This window comes from Vidua macroura (genome assembly GCF_024509145.1).
Source record: "Vidua macroura isolate BioBank_ID:100142 chromosome W unlocalized genomic scaffold, ASM2450914v1 whyW_random_scaffold_68, whole genome shotgun sequence".
Classification (NCBI taxonomy): Eukaryota; Metazoa; Chordata; class Aves; order Passeriformes; family Viduidae; genus Vidua; species Vidua macroura.
The window spans coordinates 1151786-1176319 of NW_026530538.1; the positions used below are offsets into that span (position 1 = coordinate 1151786).

Consider the following 24534-nt stretch of genomic DNA (forward strand, 5'->3'; position numbering starts at 1 on the left):
CTATGAGTTTATAGTAAGAGAGACCTGCTTCTCAAAGACCTGGAAGCCATCTGTGTACCATGCTGTAACCTGTTTACCCTACAGCTGGAAAAGAATTCCCACTCAGAACTGCACAGAAAACAAGAACTGAAAATTTATTTCTTCATCCCACAATTGTGAGAACACATAAAATATGGTTATATAAACACTTGTTACCCTCAAACAAGATTCTGCAAGTATACCATAGCATAGATGTATCAGTTCTTAGCATTTGCTCTTAAAAATGCTATTCAAATTTAGTCAGGGTAACATTTAGACCTATAACCTCCTGTTTCTTTTTTTTACTTTTCTTTCTTTCAGGAAATTTTCTTCCCATTTGTTGCCCCAGAGATGATGAATGAATGGTATTTAAGAGACAAAAGACCTAGCTGGACATCTTGGAATGACATTGAAATGGTCCTGGGGGAGGAAGGGGTGCAGTTGTTGCAGTCTCTTAGGTGGTGAGTGACCTCTCTGGCTGGGGGGTTTCTCTTGGGAAGTGCAGAGATACTGCAAGAGGTCTGGGAGGGGCTAATCGAAACTTGGCTAGGGGTCAGAGGCTGGGCTTTTCACATATCCTTGCCTGAAAGTGATGTAATTTTAAAGTTGTAATAATTTGGAGGGAAGTGAGTCATATTTTCCATTCCAGGAAGGTTCCCACCTTCCTTGGCAAACACCTGTCTTTTAAAACAGAAGTCCACAACAAAAACACTGTACTTTTTTGAAGTAGATACACTAAAATAAATGTTATTAGGTATTTTTAAAAGTAGAAGCTTTTTGAACAGCCTATCATATTTTAATTTTTCTATACATTCTAACAGATCTTCTGCAACTACTGCCTGGCATACAAAATGACACTACAGGACTAAGACTAACATTTGAATACATGTGTAAACTGTGACTACATGCAGTTTACAGCACCAGGGGGAAGAGAGCAGAAAGACAGAACGCATCACTTACCTGGGCTTCTCTGACAAGCTGAGAAGAATCAGGCAGGCTGAAACCAATGGGTAATCCAACCTTTGCTGGGATTTTGAATTTGTCTCCTATCTTAAATGGGACATCATCAAGATAACTGAAAGGACCTAAGATCAAAAGTAGAAATTGTATAAAAAAAACCTTACAAGCTTAATGCATTCAATTAAGACACACATTTCTGTATTTGGGAGCTATTTATCTCTGATGCCCAAACTATACCAGGTGACTCAATACAAAGGAAGTTGCTTGATCAGAAACACATTGAATCTGTTTGGACTTCATTGCCTCAGTTTTGTTTTTTTGGTGGTGTTTTGGTTTGGTTTTCTTTAATGTTTTAGCTCATAACTACTAAAAAAAAAAACCCCAAACACACAACAATCCAACAACTGAATAGATTTTCAAGTCAATACACCCAATGTTTTAGCTTTCCTTGTGACAAGACTATCCCTACACAAATGGAAGTTGAAGCTCTTTCCTGAACACTGTATTCTGTTATGTCTCTAAAAAGATCCATCTTTTTTATCATATTCAAAACATGTTTTAAAATAGCCCAGCTTTAGAGCAGCTAAGCTAAAGTAAAATCCAAGTATTGGCATACAAGTGGGAAGTCACATTTCTACAGAAGTGGTCACAAGGGCAAAGTGGCCTAAAGTCTAGACACTCCACTTGAACCAAAACAGTGAAATAGCTCAAGACTATTTAGCATAGCAAGTCTGATTTTTGAAACAAGGCACTATAACTTAATTAGCTGTCTGATTTGTGATCACTCCGATGAGAAGCCTGAGACTTATTTCGTGGTCCTCCATCTGTTCTTTATATTTGTCACTCAGGTGGTATTCAAAAAGTATTTTAGGATTAAACTCTTTCTTCAGGCATCCAGCAAACTCAAAAGGCAGAATTACTTAAAGCTCAACCACTTTGAAGCAGCCAGACTACAGGTTTGCTTTCCTTGAGCTGCTGTGAAGAAGTATTAGAAAACACAATATAAATTGCACTCACTTTCTTGGATCTCTGGTCTAAGTTTTTGGAATTACAAGCAAGGTTTCCAGCTGTGTATAATAATCTGAAGCATTCCTCTAACACTCATTTGTAACTTTGCTTTGAGCGATGCAGATCCAAAGAGACATGAGTGGCATCACTAAGATGGTGTTTAGTGACTAACCTCTTGTTCAGTGAGCTGTGACTCACCATTTTTACCTGACTGTAACAAGGCATCTCACTCCCCATATGAGCTTATCTATTGTTTGTTAACCAGTCAGATAACTCAAACAGGACAAGCTGTCTTGTAGTGAGTTATTTTGGCACCATGGCGTTAACACTGGTCTGACATCTCCCAACTGCTGATAAGCATCTTACTTTTGAAGTGAGGTTTGACAAGATAAGTTGAATTTCTGACTGACAGACACTCACTTTACAACTGTAAAAGCCACACCAAACTTCAACAAAGCAGAAATGTTCTATACATTTTCCTGGAAATGCATGCAGTTTCTCCCATGAGTGGGGACACCTATTTCGTGGTTACTTTCCAAGGGATTAAGTGAAGGCATCTGTGTACATTATTGTCATTTCAGTGGTGTGAAAAAATGTTTTTGTTATTCGTGTCAATTGGCAATGGAATCAGCAAATGCTTGTATCTGCTGTGTCAAAAGTGGATGCGTTCCCTGGGATAACTACAAAGAATGGTTTTGAAACTTTCTGACCGAATAAGCAAATAAAGCATCGAAATAGAAGTATAGTAGAGTCAAGAGATAAGGTGGCAAAAATGACTGATGCTTAGAATAAAATAGAGGAAGTTGTGGTAAAGCTAAAGGGATATTGCAACAAAGCGACTAAATGCTTATGTATAATATAAAGCTTGATGCACTTGACAAAAATCATGTAGCAGACACCGGTAAGGCCTCCCTCCAGATGACCACAAGAAGGACAGGAAGCCAACGACTACCTGGAAAGATTATGAAATTGCTGATCCCAGCTTATTGATATTTGCTGATTCGGACTAACACAAGCACACTGGAAAATGCTTTGTAGGCTTAAAAACAGTATATATACTCTGGTGAACTTGTAGTGGTGTGTGCCATTAGTGGAGTGGTGACTCCCTGGCCACCCAGCACTGCTTGCTTGCTTTCTTTAAATTAAATATATAGAAATGAAATTCAGTTTGGCTATCGAAATTTTATATCAAGTGGTAAGTTATGTTCAACTCCTAATCAATACTACTTATTTTGCTAGTTTTAATATAAGTACTCTTGATATAGTGCACTATTTTATGTTATACTATAATCTACTAGTAGTTCTTTTAGTTTTATACTGTGTAGTAATTCTGATTAAAATCTTTCATCAGTTATCTTTTGTCTGTTCATTTGTCTTAATAAATAATTCAGTTTTATACAAATATATCTGATTTGCCATCATTAGAACTATCAGGAAAAAGTTGCAAAACACAAACTGTTGATAGTCTGAGGCTAAGATGCCATGCTCAGGTGTGGTAGTCTGTTATTTTACAGTTCGTTCTTCTGTAGTAGGTTTTAAATATTCCTTGTTATAAGTTTGTAATGGTTCATTCCATGTACTCCATTTGGCTTCCCTAATGGTTCAGTCCTGAGTTGTTTACCCCAAGATTTTCCCGCCAAGTGTATGTCAATCCCCCTGTCGGTCTCCTTGTACCTCCCTTGTTCCCTTCTGGAATGTTCCTTGTCCTTCATCCCTTCCTCGAAGCAAGATTGTATTACAAGGTTTTCTCCTTCCCCTTGTTGGCTTCTACTGGATAGCCCTTACCCTGCAATCTTCCTCTAATGCCTTCCTATTGGTAAAAGGTTGTGTCCTCCACTTATTCCCGCCCCTCCTTAAAAGCAGGTTTTTCTGCCCTCAGCTGTCGTCACTTGTCCCTGGCTCCTCTACTTGTCCCTGGCTCCTCTGGGGAAATAAACCTTCCTTGGAACTCAAACAAGTGATCCCTCTCTACTCCTTCGCCTTGGTCCCTCGTATTGGGTTGCTGCTGTGTCACCCACACCACAGCCATCTGCTGCAGGGAGCTGCGAGCCCCTGTATGCACCACCACCCGGGAGGGTCTCAGTAGAGATCCAGGGGCGGCCGCTCTCGTGACTGCCCATCAGTCTTGGGGAGTGAGCTGGCTGGAGAACATCTTCCCTGTGACCGCAGCATGCAGTTACACTCAGGCTCCTCTCTCTGAGGAGTTTTGAAAGCAAGGGGGTCTCCTTGGCATGTCGTGACTCAGTGGCAGGGCTTCTTTAATAAACTTTGTCTGAAGCTTCCACTCCACTCATGACACTGACCCATTTTCATACTCAGATGACAGTTAAGGTACTGTTTGTATTCCTTCACTATTGACAAGGCAGTCACAGGCTCCAAAAGGATAAGAAGCTGTTGAAATGAGGAACATCCCGTTAATTTGGAATTCAGAGAATCATAGAATAATTCCCTGAGTTGGAAGGAACCCACAAGGATCATCAAAGTACAACTTCTGGCTTGGCACAGGACAGCCCCAAGAATCCCACCATGTGCCTGAGAGTATTGTCCAACCACTTACTGAAGTCTGTCAGGCTTGGTGCTGTGACCACTTCCCTGGGGAGCCTGTTCCAATGCCCAACCACCATCTGGGGGAAAAACCTTTTTCTAATATCCAACCTAAACCTTCCCTGACACAACTTCAGGCCATTCCCTCGGCTCCTGTCACTGGGCACCAGAGAGATCAGTGTCTGCCCTTCTTCTTCCCCTCACAAGGAAGTTGTAGACTGCAATGAGGTCTCCCCTCAGTCTCTTCCAGGCTGAACAGACCAAGTGACCTTGGCCACTCCTCAGTTTCCCCTCAAGGCCCTTCACCATCTTCACAGCGCTCCTTTGGATGCTCTCTGTAGAAGGACTTGCGGTCTGCCACAGAACTTATCTGTTCTGCCTATCAGCTAGTGCATAATTCAGGGCATTTTCCCCCTCACATGAATTGGTGAGATAACCTAGGCCGGACATCTGTCTGGTAGCAAGTTATCTCTGGAGTTATCCAGGGAGGTGAGATCCTGACCTGTTGCACCGCACCGACCTAACAATAAACATTTCACTTTGAGAGCAAGATTGTCTTAGGTTACAATGTAAGATGTAACCAAAAGTATGTATTCTATCACCATCTTCATAAGCTGTTAAAAACAGGTGGGGCAGTGTTCTTTATTTCTTCCATGACTTATCCCTGATAACATCCTCCAGGGTATTATGGCATAAGATGGACTGTATGCCTCATAAGAGGAGGAGGAGTTTGGCTACAGAGAGTCAGTCCCTGATATGAATGCAAGCAGGTAGCTATTGGTCAATAGCTGGGTGGTAACCAATCAGACTCGAACGTGGAGTCTTTTGAATAGCCTATAAAAAGGGCTGTGTGCACCAATAACGTCTCCCTGCTGCATGAAAACCCCGATGTGCGTCATCTCTCCGTCCTCACACACCGCGACAATTGGTGAGCCTGTGTGAGGAAAGGAACTAAGCCATGAGAAAAGGAATGAGACAAAAGAGCAGAGAGCCACAGCTGAGAGCTATGAGAAAATGCAACCAGAGCTAGCAACAGCCAGAGCTGTGAGAAAAGGACAGCCAAAGAGCTGTGTGAAACAAAAGCCGGAAAAGCCGGTAAAGCTAGAAATTGAGATGGCATAAGAGCCAAAGAAACAAAAAATCTGAAAAATAGAAGGAAAACCCCACCAAAGAAACAGGTGGACTTATCTCTGTAAAAGAACAACCAGTCATTAAGGTATGAACTTTTCTCTTACTTCAACGAGGAGTAAAGTATGAGCAATAAGCTCTGAAAGCCACTATGGACATTTTAAAACTCTTAATGTTTATCTCAAACTGCCTGAGGCAGTTAGAAGCCGAACGGGATGCAGAAACAGCAGGAGAGATGCTGCCCATACCACGGCTGAAAAAGCCATCTTTAGGCTCCACGCCCTGTACCACCGGTAATGCACCGTGGTCATAGCCTGCAGAAAAACCCCAACATGGCGGATGCCATGCGCTTTGGATGCAGATCACCCAAGATGGTGGTCAGCACATGGCACGTGAGTCACTCACCCAAGATGGCCGTCGCCACGTGATGCAGGAACTGCCAGCCAAATAATCTCAAAATAGCAGAGCACAGAAAGCATCCCGTGGGAAAAGAGATATTGCACTGAACACGTGGAGGCAGCAGCCAGGATCACCTCTGTCATGGCGTCCAGCAATCCACCCCGTGCATCCACCAGACCCCAGAAGCATCACAGCGCTAGAAACTGAAAGAGAAGCCGGCAGCCCCACCACTGGAAAACCCTGTCGCCTGGCAACCACAGCGCTGGCCGTGTGGATGCCTTCTGCACCATCAGTGGACAACCGTGAGTTCACCGGGACTAGGGGAGGAAGGCCAGGGGGTGGCCCTGGTCCTCCAATGCAGGGGGCTCCCTCCTAACACTGTGTTTCCCCCTCCGCCTGCCCTCTGCAAAAGCAGAGCAGCAGCGACAGGCGGCAGGGGGACGGAGCGTACAAAGCCGCGGGAGGCTGCAAAGCAGAGCGAGACGGCAGCAAAAGCAGCAAGAGATGGAACCTGCGGAACTGCTGCAGCGAGATCCCAGTACCAAGCGCATGGCTGCAACCACATGGCCACACCGCAGGACAATGGTGAGCGGCAAGCCACTTTCTCAGCAGGTCCAGAGGCACCAGCAGCCCCAGCAGTGACCCAAAAACCCCAGAGCCCAACACAATGCCCTGAACCAACCCTGACTGTACCGAAAGTCGCCACCCACGCTGGGGGGAGGGGGGTCTCCCAGGCACCCTTCTCCTACCCTGGGGACAGGGATCAGGGCATGGAAAAAGCCCATATGGGCTGAAAGCAGCGGCGAGGGTGGGGGGAGGAGGCGTGCAAGGGAGCGGTGCCATGAGGGCGGCCATGATGCATGCCGCTCGTGCCGCTCCTGCAACAGCCCGAGCTCCATCTGTTGCAGACCCTCGTAAACTAACACTAAAACCTAGCTGGACAGGTAGCCACTTCCCTAATATAGAGAAGGTTACCACTGACATAAAAAACCTAACCCTCTCTCATCCTAAAGCAAAACACTAAGAATGCATAAACTCATCTGTTAAACATGTTGTCCTTAAAATATAATAACCTAAAAGTCTTCATGAACTCCACAGCTTTAAATTAACAAGTTTCAGTTGCAGAGTTTTCTAAGTACTTGTGTCTTGTCACTTCTGTTTACAATGTCTATAAAATCATTTTTCAAGCTAAAAATCACTAACTACTACCTTTCATATTTGTGCATAGATAAATCATTCATACCAACTCACGTTGAAACTAATAGCAAGTTTCTAAATATACCAAGTCTGTCACTGCTATCACCAACTCACCACAACCAGACATACTAATACAGGTAAAGTGTGCCTTTGACAGAGAGGGAGGGATGCATATATTTCCACAAATGCCAGTATTCAATGGGTAACAACCCTCTCCACCAGCTAGAAACTTTTGGAATAACAACTCACCTGTGATTTCACCTAGACCTCAAAAATCAGACACTTCAAAAGCATTAAATACTACCCCTAACAGTTTTTAATGTTACTTCTGATAGCTTTTAAGTTTTGTTTGCAATGTTCAAGTTATAAGTTTCAAGCAATTAACCTGCAGCGTGCCACCTAGTAACACTGTACTTTAATAGCTCCTAGACATGATAGTAAAGAACTGATGGAACACACCAATAGCTAGAAAGATTGAGTTTAGTAAAATTTTTATATTTTAAAACAGAAAAGGTGAAATTATCACGGCATAAGATGGACTGTATGCCTCATAAGAGGAGGAGGGGTTTGGCTTCAGAGAGCCAGTCCCAGATATGAACACAAGCAGGTAGCTATTGGTCAATAGCTGGGTGGTAACCAATCAGAGTCAAATTCAGAGTCTTTTGAATAGCCTCTAAAAAGGGCTGTGTACACCAAAAAAGTCTCTCTGCTACATGAAAACCCCAATGTGCGTCATCTCTCTGTCCCCACGCACCGCGACACCAGGGGATATCTTCTGCTAATGGACCATCAAGTCTCACTGCATGACTGATAAAATTATATCACCCCATTGTGAAATGCTCCACCCAGGGGGAGGAACCAAGCATTCCTACCTAGGTATAATCTGACGTTTGGAACACCACAAGCAGCCTTATCCACAGGATTCCCAGAGGAGAAGAGCTCCATAACCACCACTGAACCTTCAGAGGAAGATCAGACCCTTCTACAGTATCACTGCTTCAACAGAACCACATCTATCACTTCAACAGGACTGCTATTACCACCCTGACCAATAGGGTGTCAGGTTGTATCCTGACTGTCAGTTTAAGCCAGTGTTCTCTGTCTTTATTTTAATTTTCCTAATAAATTGCAGTTCTGACTTGGAATCCTCTGCTGGTTTGTTTTCAAACTAGTACAAAGATGTAGGAAGATAAGCTGTTGGTGAATCATGATTTTAAAGGGTTAAGATTTTAGCTGAGGGTGAGAACCAATTCATATTGAAATTAGATACACCAATGATAGGTTAATGATTATTAGATGCTTAAGCTAAAGCTAATTGTTGTATTATGAGCGTATTTGTAGAAGGAAGTGGAGCAAGTGAACCATTATAAGAACATACTGAAACAAGTAGAACAATGCCCAGCATTGTATCAGGTAGAGACCTTGCAAGGCCTCCATGGCGATCACTTGCCTAAGATAAGAAATGCAGAGTCATGATGAGTGGACCAAAGCAGCCCCTCTTCTGCCCTCTGACCCTTGTTGTCTCTCTGTAAGGCTATAGGTTGTATTCTCCTCAAACCCTGGCCATTGGACAATTCCTAACACCCCAGAACCCTATATAAACCCTCACCTCTGCCCAGTTCGACAGAAGACCTGTCACTGGAACCCTTTGCAAGAGCTGCCAATAAAGACACCGCTGCAGAAACCCATACAGACTTCTCCTTTCTCCATCCCTGCATCTGCCGAGGCACATAGCGAGCAAGGAGCTGAAATCACTAAGAGCTGAATTCACTAGAGCTGAAATCACTCCAGAATTGCTCGCTAAAGTTGCCTGTGGCTGGGAGCTAGCCTTAGGGCCCAGACAGGCTGAGCTGATTAAGCACAGTGCTATCCGGGACACCTACGGCGGCAGCTGCCTGGGGGGCCGGACGGACCCCTGGGACCCCAGGCCGCGATACGTGGCCGCCCGAACAGGAGAACTGGCATCCTGGTACTCCTGAGAGCAGCATTCCTCATGGATCGTTACTGCCTCGGGCCTGACACGACCCTCTGACGGTAAATTCTCCGTTATAGAAGAAGTTATCTGGAAGAGGTGTCCAACAAACCTGAATATCACCATCTGGGACCAGCTCCTCAGGAGTTGGACAAAGCCAACCACCCACCCAGCAGCCTTGGACCCACTCTCAGCTGAACAAAGTGTAAGTTTAAAACAGCCTTTCTGCACGCTTTTAATCTTGGGTCTCTTTCTGGTTTTTTTTCTTTTTTTTCTCCTTTTCACTGCTGGGAGGGGCAAGGGAACTTATAGCAATGGGATCAAAATTCAGTAAATTAAAACGATTCCAGAACGAGAGAGATTTATATTTAAAAATCCTAGAAATCCTAACTGCTAACAGCTTCTCTTTCTCTAAAGGCAATCTTTCAAAAACTAACTTGAAAAAATTTATAACATGGATCCTTTCTCAGTTTCCAGACAGTAACACAAACATGATTGGTTCAGACTCTTTTTGGGACTCAGTAGGGACAAGAATATATGCTTTCCAAACTAAAGAAGACTTTTCTGTTACCAAATTCTTGCCTCTGTTTCACTCTATCACTAAAGCAGTGGAAAAAACCAACCCAAGCAGCTTAACAGCAGCTGAGAAAATTCCACCCTTATCTCCTATACCACTCCCTTCAAATACTAATTTGCCAGATAACAGTCCTCTCTCAGTTGGCTTGGTCCTTCCTGGGAGGGGGAACAGGGGAATCGTGCCACCCCCACCCACCCTTCCTGCACCCGCAGGGTCCACGGAGCCCGCCCATCCCTCCGCCCACGCCCCGGAAACGGCAACCACGGATTCAGCTCCCTCAGTTACGCAATGCACGGCACGGTGTGCGCATTGCCCCCCCCCTCCCCCCCCCCCCCATGTTCGGGTATAATCGCATAGGTCTCAATCAGGTCTGCCCCGCCATGCTCCAACACCGCCGTGCAGCCCGCCACATCTCCTCCTACCCCCGTAGCCGTGCCTCTCCCCCCCGCTGCCGTGCCTCTCACCCCCGCTGTGACCCTCCCCACCCCCATTACCACCCCTGCCTGCCTGCCTGACACAGCCCCAGCGAATCTCTCTGCACCCCCCGTAATGCCCGCAGCAGCAGGTCCCCCCAACCCCACCGCCTCCTCTCCCCCGCTTCTCCCTTGCCTGCATTCCCAAGCACTGCATCCACGCACCCAACCTCAATGCCCCCCTAACGTCATCTCCGAGACCCCCCACGGTGGCACCCCACTCCTCCATGTGCCGCAGCCCTGCGCAGGCTGTGCCACATGTGGCGCTGCCATTACCCCCCCACTGCTGCCTCCCTCTAGCCAAGCCCAGCCAGCTGCCCCCCACACTCTGTCCAGTCCCCCACACCCCTGCAAAATGCCGCTCCAACACACCCAAAAAAGCATAGAGCACCTCCTGACCACACCTCATCAGAGGATAGTGAGTCTGAATCTGACATAGACGAAATTGATCCATGGGCTTTAATTAAAATGGAAGTGACTCGGGCAGGGGATTGGGAACTAGTTCAGAGAATTACTGCCTTCCCAGTAAATTATATAAAGGGGAAAAGAGGGGGGACCACTAGAACAACGTGGGAACCTAACACAAATAAAGAACTGATACAATTACGAAATATAGCCAAAGAACATGGTAGAAGTTCACATATTTTCAGAAATTTCCTTGAAACACTTTTTTCATCGCATGTCCTTGTCCCTCACGACCTTAAAAACATTGCCAACTGCCTTCTTTCCCCAGCAGAATATATGCTATGGGAAAGACAGTGGAAAAGGCAAATAAAAACACTATCAGACACCTATGCTCAAGATGCAAATAAGCCAGATTTTACAGTCCAACAGCTGGCCAGAGAAGGGGATTTACAGAAACCCTCTGACCAAGCTGAAACCTTACCTAAGGCATCACTACAAGACTTGGCTACTGCAGCAAAAACCTCCTTGCTTCTTACCTCAGATGACTCTATCCCTACCCAACACTTCTCTAGTATTAAACAAGGAATAGATGAAAGCTTTATCAAGTTTGTAGACAGAAATAAAGATCCTCTGGAAAAACAGATAGAGAGCATAGAAGCAAGAAAAGAACTGTTGTGCAAGCTTGCCTTGTCAAATGCAAACGAACAATGTAAAACAATTCTGAGGGCTTTACCCTTGGATACAGAACCCACCATAGAGCAAATGGTGGAAAGCTGCACATGTCATCTGTCCACTGAAAACACAGTGGCCCAAGCAGTCGCTAAGGGTATTGCAGAAGGAGTTTCTGGTGCGTATGCAGTAGTAACTTCCAAAGACCAGGCCCGCTGCTATTACTGTGGGGAATTTGGACATTTTATAAAGGACTGTCCAGACAGGTCACCTAGCCGAAACCCTCGTAACACCTACCGAAGACCCCAGAACCAGCAGTGATACCAACAGCGTTCGGGAAACTTCCAGTGGAGCACGGCCAGGCCCCGCGCAAAGACAACAAATCAAAAGTCATCCAGATCCAGTCACGCGTCATCCCAGCAGATTCCAGGCCACATGGAGAAGATCCAACCCACGGAGAGATACCGATGGGAACACGGTGCCAGTTGGTAACTGCTTTATCCATTGACTTTAATAATAAGGATGTTTATAGTGTTCCCACAGGCAAGCATGGGCCAAAAGGTGGTCCTTTTAACTTTTTAATTATAGGTGACACTCTCCATGGCCCAGAGGAAATCTTTGTCATTCCAGAGGTACAAACAGTGCACCCAGGACAAGAAATCTCTGTGCAGCTGTGTTGCACGGACTTACCATTTTTTCTTTCAAAGGGAACTCCTATCGCACAAGCCTTTCTACTCCCAAAGAATCACAGGGAACAGCTTCCTCTCAACCAGACAGTAATGTGGGCACAAGTTGTGGGACCAAGTAAGCCTACCATCGAGTGCGGTCTATCCTACAGAGGAGAAAAGTTCCACCTTCCAGGGATGCTGGACACCGGTGTGGACGTGACCATCATTGTGCGCTCGGAATGGCCAGCACACTGGGAACTACAACTGGTAGCAGGAATGATTTCAGGGATTGGTGGAGCCACAGTGTCCATGCGAAGCAAGCACAACATCCTCGTTGAAGGGCCTGAAGGCAAGCTGGCAACCATCCACCCATTCGTGGTAAGAGCCCCCATCACCCTTTGGGGCAGGGACGTTCTATCCCAGTGGGGAGCTTCCCTACGTATTCCCAGTCAGGATTTCTGACTGGGGCCACTGAGGAGCGCGTACTACCAGATACCCCTTGGCTCACCTGGAAACGCCAAGACCCGATCTGGATCGACCAGTGGCCCCTCTCTAAAGTAAAACTGCACGCACTACAAGCCCTTGTGGAATAACAGCTTGCCAAAGGTCACATTGTCGAGACCACCAGCCCTTGGAATTCTCCAGTCTTCGTACTGCAAAAACCTGGGACGGACAGGTGGAGGCTCCTCCACGACCTTCGCAAAATCAATGAGGTCGTTGAGGACATGGGTGCCCCCTCCAGCCTGGCCTGCCTTTGCCATCGATGCTGCCTCGAGACTGGGCTCTTGCCATCATAGAGATTTCTTCAGCATTCCGCTGCACCCCCAGGATGCTCCACGGTTCGCTTTCTCCGTTCCCTCTCTTAACAGAGAGGCTCCACTCAAAAGATACCATTGCTTGTATCTCCCCCAAGGACTAAAAGTCTCACCCACTATATGCCAGTGGTACGTCCCTCACATCCTGTCTCCTGTTCTGAACTTATTTCCAGATGCAATCATCTACCACTATATGGATGATATCCTGGTCTGTGCATCAGAAAAAACTTACTTAGAAAAAGCAGTTAAAGGGACAATCGAAACCATAGAAAAAGCAGGGTTTGAGATCTGTGAGGACAAAATACAATACACCAACCCATGGACTTATCTTGGATTCCTGATCCAAGAAAGGACAATTGTACCCCAGCAGCTTGCTATCCAAGATGACCCAAAAACCCGGAGAGACTTACACAGTCTGTGCAGATCCATCAACTGGGTACGCCCCATGCTAGGAATTACAACAGAGGACCTTGCTTCCTTGTTCAACCTTCTCCGTGGCAACGAAGACCTAGACTCTCCACGCATGCTCACAACAGAAGCCCGAGACACCATCACCAAGGTCCAAGAAGCCTTGTCTTCACACCAAGCCCATCGCTTCGAGCCCAAGCTGCCTTTCCAGTTCGTCATCCTCGGAAAAGCACCTCGGTTCTATGGACTGATTTTCCAATGGGATCTTCAACTCCGAGACCCTTTATTGATACTGGAATGGATCTTTACAAATAACCAACCTTCAAAGACAATTATCACCTTCCAAGAAATCATGGGACATTTAATAAAAAAAGCCAGAACTCGCCTCCGCTCCCTTTCTGGGATGTGAGTTCACATGCATATACTTGCCACTAACCACTGGGGATCTGGAACATTTGCTTCAGACCAATGAAAACCTCCAATTTGCCCTAGACAGCTATAAAGGCCAAATTTCCATTCATATCCCAAAACATAAACTTTTTAATGCAGTCTTAAATCTGACCCCAAAATTAGTCCAAAGTAAAACACCACTCAAAGCTCTAACAATTTTTACAGACAGCTCAGGGTCCTCCCACAAATCTGTAATGACTTGGAAGGACCCTAAGACTCAAAATTGGGAATCTGACATCCAAATAGTGGAGGGATCTCCACAGATTGCAGAATTAGCAGCTGTTGTCAAAGCCTTTGAGAAATTCAAAGACAAACCCTTTAATCTGGTCACAGATTCTGCATATGTCGCAGGTATAGCTATGAGAACAGAACACGCTCTTCTCAAAGAGGTTTCCAATCCAAAGTTACACCAATTGATTTCGGCATTAACATGCTTAATCTCTTGTCACTGTTGAGCAGGACGGGAACGAAAGATTCCAAGTTAGAAGGCAAAGAGAATGAACTCCGATTTATTTCAAATGTACCGCTCTATTTATAGGGAACACTGTGCAGACTAATTTCTTTGGTCTTAGAGTAAAACATCTCACACCACTGGTGTGCAGTGAATGATGCACGGTGGTAGAACATATCTATAAACAATGTGAACAACAAGATAGATTAGAGAATTATTTACATTCTTTCCCAACTGCTTCCCAGGCTCTCGCCTGGTTAGAAAACCTTTCTCTTTCTCTCTGACTGAGCTGAGAATATCCACAATCTCTCACAGAAAGAAACCTTACCATATAATGCATGTGAGATCGCACACTGATCTCCCAGGTTTCATCACAGAAGGGAATAGGAAAGTGGACACATTGGCCATACTCTAAACTTCATATTAAGTGTTAGTAAATTTTCTTCACGGGGTAGTTAGACAAAACAATCCTTTTCCAGCTTGAGAACAAAGGACAACCGTTACAGCCTCAGGCACAAAAGGATAAACAACGGCAAATTGAAGAGAGCAAACCAGGAAGATGGGACTTCATAACCTGAAGCTGTAATTAGACAATTAACCCCAATATGTAAATGGACCAAAACTTATAAAAGTGTGAAAACTCGTGACCCTTCGTCCATCTTGTGACCATCTTGGGTCCATCTTGGGTGTAGCCCTGGCCAGGCTCTTGTACTGCCCAAGGTGTATCCTTTAAGGACTTTTGATAAATACTTACCTTATTGTTTTAACTCTTTCTAGTCTCTGTTCTAGGTCAGCCTCTTTAGGCATCAGTTCTGGCACCCCACAAAGGGACAGCAAGGCATCTGGAAAACCCCCTGGACCAGAGGAGCACCCAGCTCCTGCCCCCCACTCCTGCCGGCACTCTGAGGGGGGCCCCAGTTGTGGTCCAGAAGGTATGAGAGCCCAAGAATCCTTGGATCTAGCACAGAGACACGTGAGTAACTGAATAAAGGTGGTATTCTGTTTTAGCACCTGAGTTAGGTGTTAAGAGATCTCTTGTAGTTTTGTTTAGTGTGGAAGCACCCCAGGGGGTCTAGGCGGAACCACTTTTGTTTGCTGTCTTGTCCACTAGTGTAGGAGAGGACGGTCTCTGAAAAAGCAGAGCTTTAGCATTGCAGTGGTAAATGTTGGCCTGGGGCCAGGGGTGACACAGTGGATTAGCTCCTGCGCTGGGGCTCTGAAGGTCATGAGTTCTAATCCTGTATTGTACTTGTTCTTCCTTTCTCTCTCTCCCTGGTTACTTTCTTACTCATAAGTGTTAAGATTGGGTGTGTATTTTTCTGTGAGTGTAATAGAAAAACTCTGAGAGACAGCTTTTTAGGATTAGTATTGAAAAACTGGGGAGACCTAACTGGTGAGGAGTCGTTGCTTCTTAAATCCAAACTTATCAGGGTCTCAGAAATAATGTGGCCAACTTATGAACTCGATAATGATGAGACGTTGCCTGAGTTCAGTAGCTTTGATAAAAAGTTAATATCAAGTTTGATATCCCGCATATGTGAAGACAGATATTTCGACAAGTTAGAATATGCTAGGCTTTTTATGGTTTTATCATGTCGGCAAAGCCCATCAACAGAGAAAAAAGAATATATATTGTTTTTAAAGAAAAAAGAGGGGGAAAGTAAAAAAGAAGAGCTGATATTGAATAGCGAATGCAAAAACAAGGAGGAGGCAGAGTTAGATTTAGTCACCCCTGCTTTGAAGGCAGGGCCGGTCGTGCTCACAGCAGGCCCTTGACCCCACCACCCCCCGCTGCCGTCGTCACAGCAAGGGGGGGGGGGGGTGAGGGGGTGGGTCTGGCAGGGTCCCAGCCAGTGAAGGAGGAAAAAGGCGGGCTTTCGCAGCCATGGACGCCACTGCCCCTGCCGCTGTCACAGCAAGGGGCGAGGGCAGGGGGACAGGACAGTCAGCATGTGCAGCCCACAGCACCGCCTCTAGAGGAGGAGACAGGGAGCAAAGCCATCTGCCAAGAGGGCAGAGAGGGGCCCTCCCATAGGGGGAGTGGTTCTTCTTCTGCTCTCAGGCCTGTGAGTTTCCATAGCAACCCTGAGCACTGGGGAGTTGCCTCAGGAGATGACATCATCAAAGTGTGGAGGTACCCAGCCCGGGTCCAGTGGCGCTGTAAGTCGTGCATGGTGCTTTCTAGAATCGGGACTAGTCAAAGTAGATTTGCTACAGCAGAGTCAACAGAGTCAGACAGCTCTTGCTCAAGTAGCTCTGACAAGGAAGAGGAGGATGAAATCATTGGTGCCCTGAGTAAGCAAAAGAGGGGAAGGATAGAGAGAAAAGCCATCAAAGAACACAGCCCAATTGCCAAATGTACTAGGTCAAAAAGGGAAAAAGGAAAATAGCCAGTTTTGCAAGCCCTGTTACATCAGGCAGTCGGCAAACAGGGGCCAATATATGTAAAGGTTCTGTATTCCCTTATCGAGTTGGAGCAGTGGAAAACTACTGTGGGGAAATATAAAAAGAACCCAGATAAGGTGGCAACATTAGTAGAAAGGGTAATTAACTCACAAAACCCTGACTGGGCTGATTTGAACTCTATGTTAGACACATTACTTGATCCCACTGAGAGACGAATGGTTAATAAAGCCATCAGAATGTCAGTAGAGGCTAGCATAGCAAATGGGTTGGTTCAAGGCACTGTTACACAGATAGTTCCCCTAGAAAATACGGGGTAGGATCCAAATCTCCCAGAACATATGGCAAGGTTAAAATGATATCAAAGCCTTGTGGTATATGAGTTAAAACATGGTGTCCCTAAAGCTATAAATTGGTCAAAGCTTTACAAAGTAAGGCAAAATTATGATGAATCACCCACTTATTTTTTAAACAGTTTAAGAGAAACTGCTATCAAATATACAGATCTAGATCCTGAATCAGCTGATGGTAAAGCACACCTAGTTCTCTTATTTATGGGTCAAGCTTCAAATGATATAAGAAGAAAGCTGCAAGAGATAGAGGGGGTTCGAGACATAGATAAATCGCTAGAGGTTGCCTGGAAAGTGTTTCGAGACAGGGGTCCACCTGAAAGAGTTAAATCCCAACCTAGTAAGAAGGCAACTCAGGAAAAGTCATCCAAGAAAACTTCACCTACGGAGAAAGATCAGTGTGCCTATTGTAAAAAATAGGGACATTTGGAAGAATGACTGCCCAGTGTTGAAACAAAAATCCCCAGTTCCTCAATTCCCAGTAGAACAAAGCTCATGCTCAGAATTATGGGGACTGAAGGCTTATCCCCCAGCAGTGCCTTCGGTTATAGCTAAGCTGCGGAAAGATGACATAGAATTTTTGGTAGATACTGGAGCGGCATATTCTGTGTTAAATACCTTAGAAGGGAAACTGAGTCACAATACTGTACATGTTGTTGGAGCAAACGGGGTAAGCGAAACACAGCCTTTCTTCCAACCTTTAAAATTCAAACTGGGGAAGTACTGAGTAACCCATCAATTCCTCTATATGCCTAACTCCCCATAACCATTGCTGGGGAGGGATTCATTAGAAAAATTGGAAGCAGAAATTAATTTTTAAAAGGGAAAAGGTGTAAGAGTTGTAATTCCTGAATCTAAATTTGTCCAAGTTGCTGCACTTTTTATACAGGAAAAATGTGGTGAAATTCCCACTGAAGTTGAGAATGCAGTCAATCCAATAGTGTGGGCCAGTGATATCTCAGGAAGATCCAAACTGGCTGAACCAGTGAGTATTGCACTCAAACCAGAAGCCACACCAGTAAGGTAAAACCAATACCCTTTGAAATTAGAAAACCGTAAGGGATTGGTATCTGTAATTGAAAAATTCCTACAACATGGTTTATTAGTGCAATGTGAGTCCAAATACAACATCCCCATTTTAGCTGTTAAAAAGGCAGATAATAAGAATTATAGATTAGTACAAGATTTAAAAGCAATTAACAAAATTACAGAGGACATACATCCAGTAGTAGCCAATCCCTATACCCTTTTGACCACACTGGCAGATGAATTAGGGTGGTTTACTGTTGTAGACCTGAAGGATGTCTTTTTCTGCATTCCTGTGCACAAAAACAGCGAACAGCTTTTTGCTTTCGAGTGGGAAAATCCCGAGACAGGGAGGAAAAGCAAACTTACTTGGACAGTTTTACCCCAAGGTTTCAAGAATAGCCCAACAATATTTGGAAACCAGCTAGCAAAGGAATTAGAAGACTGGAAAAGACAGGAGCCAGAAGTAGTTATTCTTCAATATGTGGATGACATCCTGATTGTGGCTAGAAACAGAGATGACTGTATACCATTTACTGTAAGTCTATTAAACTTCTTGGGACTGAGTGGGTACAGTGTTTCTAGAGACAAAGCACAGATTGCTAAAGAAGCAGTAGTTTACTTGGGGCTTGAAATTTTTTTGTGGACACCAACAGCTCAGCAAAGAACTGAAAGAAGCCATCTGTTGACTCCCAGAGCTCCATACCATGAGAGAGATGCAAGCTTTCCTGGGAATGGTAGGTTGGTGTCATTTGTGGACAGCAAATTATGGACTGCTGGTAAAACCCCTATATGGAGCATTAAAAGCAGCTGAAAAGGGCATTATCCTATGGACTGAAAACACCAGAGCAGCTTTTAAACAGCTGAAACACTCTCTAATGTCAGCTCCAGAATTGGGACTGCCAGACTTAACTAAATCTTTTGAACTTTTTACATATGAGAGACTGAATGTGGCTTTGGGGGTACTAGCACAGTGCCTTGGGAACCAACGGAGGGCTGTGGCCTACTTTTCCAAACAGCAAGACAGTGTTGCCCAAGGCTGGCCAGGGTGCCTGAAGGCTGTGGCAGCCACTGTCATCTTGATCCAGGAAGCCCGAAAACTCACCCTTGGGCGATACATTGTATTGTATGTACCCCATGCTCTAGCAGCTGTACTTGAACTAAAGGGGGGACATTGGCTGTCCAGTAACCGAATGCTTAAATATCAGTCACTGTTGTTAGAACAGAATGATGCTACCTTGAAAACAACCTCTGTTGTTAACCCTGACATGTTTCTGTCCTCCACCTTAATTGACGATGTGCCTGAACATGACTGTTTACAGACAATTGAAGAGATCTATTCCAGCTGACAAGACCTGAAAGACATGCCCCTGAAAAATGCAGATTGGAAGCTTTTTACAGATGGGAGCAGTTTCATGAAAAATGGCAAAAGAATGACAGGCTATGCAGTGGCCACACAGGACAAGGTGATCGAGGCAAAGGCCCTGCCAGCAGATGTGTTATGACAGAAAGCTGAACTGATTGCACTGACAAGAGCTCTAGACCTGAGCGAGGGAAAGAAGGTAAATATATGGGCTGACTCTAAATATGCATTTAGTGTTGTCCATGCCCATAGAGCTATCTGGAAGGAGAGAGGACTTCTGAACACTCAAAGTAATCAAATCAAACATACTGAACAAATACTTGCCCTCTTAGAGAGCATTAAAAAACACGCAGAAGTAGCTATCATGCATTGTAGAGGTCACCAAAAAGGGAAAACCACTCCAGAATTGGGAAATCGTTTTGATGATAAAGCAGCAAGAGGAATTTCAGAAAAAGGTATTCCACAAAAAGAGATTGATTTATCAGGGTTCATGCCAAAATGTGACCAAGCATACCACAAACTAATTAAGTTCCTTAAAGCTGAGATCACAGAAAGTGGATGGGCTGTTACACTAGCAGATCAGGTTGTAGTCTCACCCCTGATCCTTCAGGAGCTAGCTCAGAGAGAACGTGAAAACACACTTTTCGGTGTTGAAAATCTTTTGAAACATCTAAAAAAGGTAGTAATAGGAAAGGGGAATGACAGATATTGTAGAGTCAGTGGAGAGCAAATGTGAAATCTGCTGTAAAAACAACCCTGTCATGAGGAAGAGTTGTGTTAGGAGTGACAAAGGCAGGGGATTTTCCTACAGATTACTGGCAAATAGATTTTGCGGAGTTACCACGCAAAGAGGGATACCGGTACATACTGGTATTAGTTCACACCTTCAGTGGATGGCCGGTAGCTTACCCCTGTTGCACTAACACAGGAAAGGAAGTGGTGAAAGTTTTGCTCAGTCATAAAATTCCAAGGTTTGGGGTTCCCTTGGGAATGTCATCAGATAGGGGACAACACTTTGTTGCAACAGTGGTTAAAGAAGTTAGTCAGATTTTGGGAATTACTTGGGATCTGCATACACCTTTGTCGTGGTTTGACATGGAAGTGAATTTTTTCCAGGAAGTTGGGTCAAACCAATCAGTGGTCAGGTTTGGATATTGGCACCTGGAGTGACCACTGAAAGTATGGACACGCCTCTGAGAACACAGGGGGTTAAAAGCAAGAACTCCCAGGGGAGCTGTCTCTTTGGGTTCCGGTCCTCAGAGAGTGCAGGCTCTCCCCCTGCCCAGCCTTAGGCTGGGTGGGGGAGGGGAAGCCACGCGGCCTTGTCCAGGTAGGCCGAGGGGGGCTGAGGGTTTGGAACCGAGCCAGCTCCTGTGGATAGAAGGGTGGAGAGAAGCGGAGATGCCTTTGCCCCCCCTCCCCCCAAGAGGGAAAGAGACAGAGAGCCTGGCGGCACCTGGAAATCTGCCGGCAGAAGAGAAGAAGAAGGGGGGGAATGCCCAGCGTGGGAAGTGGAACACCAGACTGAGATATCAGTCGTCCAGGGAGTCTGAACTTTTAACCCTTTCCAGGAAATGAGGGCTTTTTAAAAGTATTACTCCTCCTTGATTTGTAGTGGAAGAGAGATAGTCCGGGAACTGAGATGTTAGAAGAAGAAATGTTTAGGTGGGAAGAGATGATGAAGTAGCTTTGGCTGGACTTTTCTTGTTAGCCATGGACTGAACCAAACTCTCCTGCAATAGAGACTGCAATTTAGGGAGATGCAGTGGTGACCCAAGGAGACCTGTTTCAGCTTCGAGCAGCACAAGAATGGCGAGAAACGAAGAAAGCTGAAGAGGGAATGGTGATACCCTCTGTCTTTGGGAAGAAGATGAGTCCTGTTTTTGGACCCCTCGGCCCCAGGGGAAAATGGGGGGGACTGTAGTCCCAGGATGAGAAACTGAACTGTTGTATCTTTTGGTCTGTGGCAAAGCATCCTTAAAAGAGCCCTATGAGCAGTCTGTCTATGCACGGTGGTGAGAGCACTGTGACATAGAATGGAGAGTGTCACACTGGCAGATTTTTTCCGGGCGGTTGCCATGTGTGACAGGGAAACACAGGGGGGCAGCTGTGTTTCCTGGGGGTCTGTGGTACAAGAGAGACTTCTCTCTCCCTTGATAGTTTGAGTATAGATTACCTGAAGGGTAGTAATTTGATCAAGAATCCCGGGTGATGTTTCATAGCTGGGTGTTTTTTGGAATTGGGAGGAAGAGGGGTGGTTTAAAAGGTCTTCATCCTGGAATTAGTTTTGTATTTTCTGTATTAGTAGTAGTTTAATAAAGTTTTTGTTCCTTTGTTATTAAGCTTAGGCCTGCTCTGCTCTGTTCCTGATAACATCTCACAGCATTTATTTAAAGAAAGTGCATTTTCATGGGGACGCTGGCATTGCGCCAGTGTCCAACCATGACAACCTTATAGACCTCAAGTGAGTGGTAAAGTTGAACATATGAATGGGACTCTCATAACACAAATTAGCAAAATTTGTCAGGAAACATCCATGACATGGGTTCAGGCCTTGCCTATAGCTTTACTGAGAATCCGCATACAACCAAGGCGAAGGGATAACACCAGTCCCTATGAAATACTGTATGGCAGGCCATATCAGATTCCACATATTCCAGGTGAAATTCACATGAACAGGAAACTTGATTTACAGAGATATCTAATGGCTTTAGGTTCCACTTTGCAGAAGCTCCAGAATTACATTGTGATATCCAGACCCATAGGACTGGACACACCTGCACATCCCTTCCAACCTGGAGACTGGGTCTATGTTAAGTGGTGGGACAGTGATCCTCTACAAGCCAAGTGGAGAGGACCATTCCAAGTCCTGCTGACCACCCTCACCGCAGTCAAAGCTGCTGGCAAAGAACCCTGGATTCACTACTCCAGAGTTAAGAAAGCTTCTGCTCCTGAAACAACTGTAAAAACAGACTGATACAAACAAAAACATGCTTTAAATTATTCCTCTTCTGTGCCTAAAGAATCCTTCATAATAATCATCATTCTTCTTTGCATGATACCCGACTGTGCAAGAAATTACTAGTGTTAGATATTTATTTGTGTTTATTATTGTTTATTATTGTTTATTATTATTGTTAGTTATTTACTATTGTTAGATGCTTATGTGTTATTAGATATTTACTGTTAGATATGTCCTGTTATTAGATATTTATCTATTGTTAGGTATTTATTTACTATTAGATATTTATCTGTTGTTAGATGTTTATTATTGTTAGCTATTTACTATTGTTAGATACTTCTCTATTATTAAATACCTATTATTAGTAGATATTTAGAATAGAGACTTGACAAGGTAAAGGCCTTGCCAAGCCTCTAACGGGGGGAAATGATGCTTTAAGTTTTAGCTTTCATATTTTTCAGAATCTGTGCTGCATTAGTGTGCAACTCTAACCTTCATATTAAGTGTTAGTAAATTCTCTTCACAGGGTAGTTAGACAAAACAATCCTTTTCCAGCTTGAGAACAAAGGACAACCGTTACAGCCTCAGGCACAAAAGCATAAACAACAGCAAATTGAAGAGAGCAAACCAGGAAGATGGGACTTCATAACCTGAAGCTGTAATTGGACAATTAACCCCAATATGTAAATGGACCAAAACTTATAAAAGTGTGAAAACTCGTGACCCTTCATCCATCTTGTGACCATCTTGGGTCCATCTTGGGTGTAGCCCTGGCCAGGCTCTTGTACTGCCCAAGGTGTATCCTTTAAGGCCTTTTGATAAATACTTACCTTATTGTTTTAACTCTTTCTAGTCTCTGTTCTAGGTCAGCCTCTTTAGGCACCACACCAACATAGTTATTTGCAACATGGCATCCAAATTGTATTTGAACTGTCAGTTTGAGAACCTGGATATGCCAAAGCATTTGCTTATGTAGAAATAGCAACTGTGACAGCCTTTGCACTGAGAGTGATAAATCATGGCCAGGTCAGAGACCACTATATCTCTCAAGTGCTCGGAGTCTGGTGTGACTGCTGCTACTGTGCCCTGCTTAGTCTCACTGGCACAAGTCATGCTCTAAGCAGGATGATTCAAGTGAAGCAGGATCACCTCCATGCACCGATCTCACAGCCCAAATTACTCAAGAGTTGCAAATACTCATCTTATTAGGCCTACTGACATACTAAGTGGTGTTGCTCAAAACAACACCTCCTCTTATAAGACACCTCCCCTTGTAGAGACTTCTTGTTTGTCTGAAACTGATACTAGCCGCTGAGAATACAAACACACATTGTGGTACTTACATAGCAACACTCTGGTTTGGTACAGGAAAAAAAAAAAAACAAACAACAAAACCCACTTCGTTTCTTCCTAGTATGCTTTAAAAAAAAAAAAAATGACCAGTGATATAACCTCATCTTGAATACAACTTTGCTACAAAACCCACAAGCACACATTAAGAAACACACCAAGTATTTTGGGACATTTAAAAACTAAAAGTCCTTCTGAAGCAAAACATGGATGGACATAGTATTCACTTTTTTCTAGCACAATCAGAACAGTATATTGGGTTTGCATGCCAAGCTTTGGTAGCTGGGGGGCTGCAGGGGTGGCTTCTGAGAGAAGCTGCCAGAAGCTTCCACCATGTCCGGCAGAGCCAATCCCTGGCAGCTTCAAAGATTAATGCACCCCTGGTCAAGGCTGGGCCAATTAGAAATGATGGTAAGGCCTCTGGGATAACATGTTTAAGAAGAAAGAAAAAAAGTGATTGTGCAGTTGTAATTGCAGACAAAGAAGAGGTGGAGGTGAGAACATGTGAGAAGAACAACTCTGCAGACACCAAGGTCAGTGGAGAAGAGCGGAAGGAGCTGCTCCAGGTGCCAGAGCTGGGATTTCTCTGCAGCCCATGGTGAAGACCACGGTGAAGCAGCTGTCCCCCTACAGCCCATGGAGATCCATGGGGATGAAGAGATCCACCTGCAGCCCCTGGAGGAGCCCCATGACAAAGCAGGAGGATGCCTGAGAGGAGGCTGTGACCCTGTGGGAGGCCTGTGGATAGAGGGGCCCATGATGGAGCAGCCTGTCCTTGAAGGGCTGCACCTCATGGAAGAGTGACCCACATTGCAGCAGTTTGAGGAGGACTGTTGCCCATAGGATAGACTCACATTGCAGCAGTTCACAGAAAGCTGTTGCTCATGAGATGGACTCACACTGGGGAAGTTTGCAGAGAACTGTCTCCTGTGGGAGGG

At 44.9% G+C, this 24534-nt stretch overlaps 1 protein-coding gene and 1 long non-coding RNA gene across 3 annotated transcripts in view; one reads left to right on the forward strand and one right to left on the reverse strand.

Annotated features, from left to right (window-relative positions):
• The window catches only part of LOC128822760 (ubiquitin-associated protein 1-like), a 91095-nt gene that overhangs the window by 28190 nt on the left and 38371 nt on the right, over nt 1-24534 (reverse strand). The window contains exon 3 of the mRNA XM_054004567.1: nt 979-1103. Within this exon, the coding sequence (XP_053860542.1) occupies nt 979-1103 (125 nt within the window). The remainder of the gene's footprint in view (nt 1-978; nt 1104-24534) is intronic.
• On the forward strand, nt 6231-8392 carry LOC128822761 (uncharacterized). Of its 2 annotated transcripts, none has more exons than XR_008441586.1 (3): nt 6231-6359; nt 6473-6642; nt 8104-8392. It is a non-coding gene; the product is annotated as an uncharacterized LOC128822761 (long non-coding RNA). The 2 variants fall into 2 exon arrangements; XR_008441587.1 differs by lacking the exon at nt 8104-8392 and adding an exon at nt 7286-7386.